At 34.3% G+C, this 6006-nt stretch overlaps 1 protein-coding gene across 4 annotated transcripts in view; it reads left to right on the plus strand.

Moving 5' to 3' along the window:
* LOC127787927 (probable LRR receptor-like serine/threonine-protein kinase At1g06840) overlaps window positions 1–3546 on the plus strand; it is an 89759-nt gene extending 86213 nt beyond the window's left edge. For 3 of the 4 annotated variants that reach the window (XM_052316002.1, XM_052316003.1, XM_052316005.1), the window contains 4 exons: window positions 488–539; window positions 1147–1397; window positions 2563–2697; window positions 2922–3546. In XM_052316002.1, coding sequence (XP_052171962.1) covers window positions 488–539; window positions 1147–1397; window positions 2563–2697; window positions 2922–3266 — 783 coding nt within the window. In that variant the 3' untranslated portion in view covers window positions 3267–3546. The remainder of the gene's footprint in view (window positions 1–487; window positions 540–1146; window positions 1398–2562; window positions 2698–2921) is intronic. The other variant, XM_052316004.1, reaches the window with a different exon arrangement.
* Window positions 3547–6006: the final 2460 nt, after the last annotated feature.

Below are 6006 nucleotides of genomic sequence, written 5' to 3' on the forward strand. Positions count from 1 at the left end.
TTTTCTGTTCTCGTGTAATCTTTGGTTCTTAGGGTTTTCTTCTAATCTGTACTTAATGATTGTGAGGCTATTTTGTTAGAAGAACCATTTATGTACAGATTTTATGTATTGAGGGTGTAACCTTTCTCAAAATCGTGCAGTGAGCTCTTTCTTCCTGAGCTCAACGTGGACGTAGCCCTATTCTGGGGTGAACCACGATAAAACTTTTGTGTCTCCTTTCTTGATTCTGTTTTTCTTTCTTGTTTGCTTGCGTTTTATTTTCTGCATAAGTGTTTGCATGATTACCTTTTACTGAAGTGTTTGGATTCTGTGAATACTTGTTTACTGTGTGTTTGAGTCTTCCACTCGTTACAACAATACTCATATCTGGGTTTGCAGATCTTAAAGTTATTATTTTTCTACTTGTTCTTTTTTATTTTTCTTTTCCCTGATATGCAATTCTGCTTTCAAACTTATTGATTTCATTACGTGCTTGGTGCAAGTTCAGATGGTGGTTTATGAGTTCATGCCTAATGGCACTCTGCAAGACTGGCTTTCCGGTAAGAAATGTTATTCAAGATTTATCATCTATCTCCATGTCGTCCTATCATTAACTTTCTGCACTTAGATATGTACTTTTCCTCTTTTTTTTTCTTTATATCTTTTCCTTATTTTTAACCTCTCTGGTGAAGTTTTAAGGCATGGTTGGGAGTGTGTAGGTTATTCCTCCCCTCTCCCAAGCCCGCACCCTACCCCCTTAAGTGGGTGAGAGTGTGATGTTCTATTTCTCATCAACCTATATTCTTCTGGAGAACCTTGAAGTAAATGGTTTTGGATCAGGCATAATCTATTTTACTCCGGTGGTTATTGATTTTACTCCTCTCACTCATTCCTAGATTCTAAACCATCTTAAAACTCAATAGCAGCACTTAAATTGCAAAAAAAAAAAAAAATTGTATGCTCTTTGCAGTAAATAATTCCAGTTTTTTTTTTTTTTATCTTGTTTTTGGATGTCATTCACCTGTTTCTATAATAAAACATCTACTTCTTACAATCTTCGTCTAAATTGCAGTCAACCATTTGAGAATTCATATTTTGTGTAGTTACATCTTAAATAATTAATGAGTTCTTACAAAGACCTAATAGATGGTTTCTTTAACTTGACAGCTAAATCAAAGGAATGTTTGAATTTTGGTATGAGATTACGAATTGCACTAGGCTCTGCCAAAGGCATCCTTTACCTCCATACTGACGCTCATCCACCTATATTTCACCGAGATATCAAGGCCAGCAACATATTGCTGGACTCCAAACTTACTGCTAAAGTGTCTGATTTTGGGCTTTCACGACTTGCACCTGTTCTCGATGATGAAGGGACTGTGCCAGGTCATGTGTCCACAGTTGTGAAAGGAACTCCGGTAGGTCTGCCTCAGCTCTGTTGAATTATATAAACTCGGGAGACTATACAAGAAACTAACAGCTACATAAACACAAGTAACAGCTTTTAGACAAGCCATGTCAAATGTGTATGCACAATTTCTTAGGTTCTAATTTAATGTCGGTGCCAAGAATGAAAAAATTTGAAATTATTTCTATCATTCTATGTCACTGTAAAAGGTGCACGCACATAAAGATATGAAGTCAGAAAGATTATTGATTGTTTCTGTTTCCACCTCAGCTTTCCAAATATCAAGAAATATATAATTTTTATTGTTTCTGTTGACAGAAATAAGAATGTATAACTTGTCTGATCATACCTGCTAATGGTAGAATATTTGAAGGTCATTATGTTTAGAAAAGAAGACTTTAGACTAGTTCTTACTACGCATCCACAGATGAACTCTCACATGGTTTCTCATGCACATGGGAGTTAATTTTCTTCAAGATCTCCTAATGCATTTAAGGGGCCATCTAATTCATTCTGAAAAAATGGTTGTTTACCTTATTTCACAAGTTGGTCAATTTTCAGCACCTCCTTTTTCATCTGTTATTCTGTCCACCCACCTTGTCTGGCTGATTTTTCGTTAGATGCATCTATTGCCAATAATCAGAACTGTGGTTGGAATTGGACTTGGAGCTTCTGTTAAGTTAAATTTCTGCAGAGAAGTTCAAAATGTATAGGAAGGTTGTATTATCCAGGAGGTGTGGCCAGATTATAGCGAGTTGCAGCACATTCCTTGATGGAACTTGTGTATCAAACCAGCTATATATAGTCTTTCTTGTTTGAAGTTAACATTGTGAATATCCCTAATTACTTAATGCATCATCAAATGACGATTCACTTCCAAAAGGAGATGTCTGTATGTGCCTTGAAGGAAACAATGAAAGTCACAGCTCTACTAGTACTGAAGCCATGGAACTTTTTTTTTGTTTATTTGAGGGTGAGCCTTGTAAAGCTGAATGCCTCGTGCACTTGGAATTCCCTTTTTTTAGTTATTTGGGAAAACATTTGCTATTGATAATTGTCATATAGTTAGTGGGTCTTTCGTACTTTTTAAGATCAAAATTTCCAGCGCTATCAAGTATCTAGGTTCAATTGTTTGTGTGTTCATCCAAGTCACCTATTATATATGCCCCCTGCAGGGTTACCTTGATCCTGAATATCTCCTGACGCATATGCTGACAGACAAAAGTGATGTTTATAGCCTCGGTGTTGTATTTCTAGAGATCTTGACAGGAATGCAACCAATATCACATGGCAAAAATATTGTCCGCGAGGTACTTTCTCTATCCATTTGTCATCTTTTGAGGTCTCAATTTTCTCGTGTCTGTTCAATGGTAGGGTTTTAGACAAGTACATCTCTGATCAATGCCTAATGATAAGTTCAATACATTTGGAGTCTTTGGATTCTTCAACCAAATTTCTTCCTGATTTTATCCTTCTGAAAGTAGGGGAGAGAATTGAGTACGAAGGATTAATATCTTCCAATTTGATTTTTTAGGTGATTTTGGCTCATCGGTCAGGCACAATGTTCTCCATTATAGACAGCAGAATGGGTTCTTACCCTTCTGAATGTGTCGAGAGATTTGTAGATTTAGCAATCAGGTGTTGCGAGGACGAGCCGGAAAGACGGCCTTCCATGTTGGACGTTGTGAGAGAGCTGGAGAACATAATCCGAATGATGCCACAAAGCGAAATTTACTCGTCAGAATCCACATCTCAATATTTTGGTGAATCAAGCACTTCGTCTTTGCTGACCTCTGCAAGCAGGGACCCTTATATATCGTCAAGCGCATCAGGAAATGATCTTACCAGCAGCGTCATTCCCTCCCTCACCCCTCGCTGACATCAGCCCCCCGCTTTGATAAAGGTACCATCAAAACATGTACAAAGGGTTGCAAATCAACTCTTTTTACCCCCTTTAGAAAGAATACTACAAGGTCTTGTCCAAATATGTACATTAACTGGGTTGGGTTGATTTCACCGCTGATAGAATCATACGATTCACTATTCGAATTTATAGGGTGAATCGAAAATCTCTTAGAATCAATCATGAATTGTACAATTCATTCGATTTGTGCAACTTTATCTGCATGTGTACTTTAATTAATTATTCCTCCGATTTAGCTATGTTTGAAGACAAAAGATGATGAAGATGATGATGCTCTTGAACTTGAAGATGAAAGATGATTGATAATTAATGAAGATTATGGACAATTGAGGTTATTAGTAGTTTAATAATTTTTTTTTTTTAGCTTGTTATTTTGAAAGTGGTTTGATTTGGTGCAATTTGAATTTAAAGGCAACATGAATATACTTTTGCCATTTGATAAAATTTTAAACTTAGCAAATATATTTATATTTAAAAGAATTTATCATAATGGGCACATTATTTATTTTCTATAGATATATATATTATTTATAATTGAAATTAAGAATGTGTACTGAATCTTACGATTCATGATTCATGATCATGATGGGCAACTTTGTTTTACAATTCTTTTTTAATTCATTAGCAGCATTTATCATTCAGCTCATACGAGATACGGCTATGTTTAAGTTGAGAGATTAATTTCTCATAATTTTTGTCCAAGCAATAAGTTCGAAACTGCAAATTTCAGTTATTGATAATCATCCCTATTTAGGATAATTAGATATTTGTTGTATTTCTCTTTTAAGTCATGACTCTTGACTCTTTACTTTTTGACACCACAATAGTAATTAGTGATCAACAGAATGGGTATTGACCTGCCAATTTTTGTGCCTCTCCCTCTTAGGTAGAATGTTGGTTTTCTATTTTTTTTTTTTTTATTTAAAAACAAAAATTGGAGTTTGATTGCTTATTTTTATATTAAAAAATGTTGACCACTTTTTAAAAAATAAAAATAAGGATAAATATTCTTTTCTAATTTTAATTTTATTTATAATTCCTCCTCCCACCATCAATTGCAAAAGTCACTGCAGGGTCACTTGCAAGCCTTTTAACTCTACAGAAGTTGGGGAGGAGAAAAAACAAAATACAAAAAAATTAAAAGCAAAAGTGAAAATACACTATAGTTATTGAAGTGTTCCTATATAATTCCTGAAGGGAAGAGCCAGTTTTGTTTGGTGATCTAGAAAGGACAAATTTAGAAACTAATTCATTGCTTGATTAATTATGGTTAAAAGTATAATTTATATAGTTTTTTTTATTCTATAATGGTATTCTATATTATGATTTCTAACATAATAAGTCTTCACCATTGTTGTCAGTTTAAGAGCAAATGTCGCCATTCATATGGTTTTTGGTCATTATAGTGGGAGGAATATGTTTCTTACCACCACCATTGTTCTATTACTTGATTTGGTCTAATAGAAAAAGTCAAAGACTTGTCTTCGTCGTTGTGTTCCATCTTAATAGGTTTCTATCTCTATATTTATTCCATTATAACACTCTTAACCTCTCATTAACTAAGTGGTAGACTTATTCCTTAACATTTTTAGATTTATAGGCTGGTATCGACTCTAGCGGTAAGGATCGTGGTAGGCGATTCTAACTACATTTGCCCTAGGCATGCTTCGGGCTATAGCACGTTCACTACACTTTACTGAACTTATGTATGAGAACATTTATATTCTTTGGTGTTCTAAATAATTTGGCAATGTGACCAGATGATGACTTCAGCCAGTGAGCACTTAAATCCCAAGATGATAGTTATAGTAATTTTTATGGTAAACTTGAAATGTTTAAAATAATAGATGGTAAACAGTTCATTGTAAGGTTTACTATTCCCTATTAGAGTCTATAACTTCTTAAGGGATAGTGTCGGTAGTGTTCTATAATGGTATTCTACATTATGAGTTCTAACATAATAAGCCTTCACCATTGTTGTTGGTTTAAGAGCAAATGTCGCAATTCATATGGTTTTTGGTCATTATAATGAGAGGAAGATGCCACCACCATTGTTCTATTACTTGATTTGGTCTTAATAGAAAAAGGCAAAGACTTGTCTTTGTCATTGTGTGCCAATCTTAATTAGGGTTCTATCTCTATCACAATGGGGTTTCTCTCTAAAACCCTAGTCGCAAGGGTGATGAAGAATGGAATGCAATTAATGTTTGTTTAAGACATCATACTTAGACTTCATATTTTTAGCTTAGCATTGCCAATATTCCAAAAATTAAATATTTAATTACTCTAAAATGGAGAATAAATTACATACTCATATATCCTTCCCTCCTCCATAATCAAATACAACATATGTCATATATATCACCAACTTATCATTACATAAATCTGTCTCCAGATACATAATATCTCACAAGAATTGCATCACACAAATTAACATTTGTAATTAAGAGACTTGAAACATTCCATCAATGTGTAACATCTCTAGTGGTATGGCCAATGTGTTCCAACACCTCAAATGGACAAAATCCTGGACCACAATTTTTCAACTCTCCCAATACAAGTAATTCCCAAGATAAGTAATCCCTAACCATGAATTCTAAGTCCCTCCTTCTTGTATCCATATTGGACTTTTATCTACTCTAAGCTATATACATTTTATCTGAAGTCACCCAAATTTTATTTATAGTCTATCACA

This window comes from Diospyros lotus, chromosome 13 (assembly GCF_014633365.1).
Source record: "Diospyros lotus cultivar Yz01 chromosome 13, ASM1463336v1, whole genome shotgun sequence".
In the NCBI taxonomy this organism is placed as follows: domain Eukaryota; kingdom Viridiplantae; phylum Streptophyta; class Magnoliopsida; order Ericales; family Ebenaceae; genus Diospyros; species Diospyros lotus.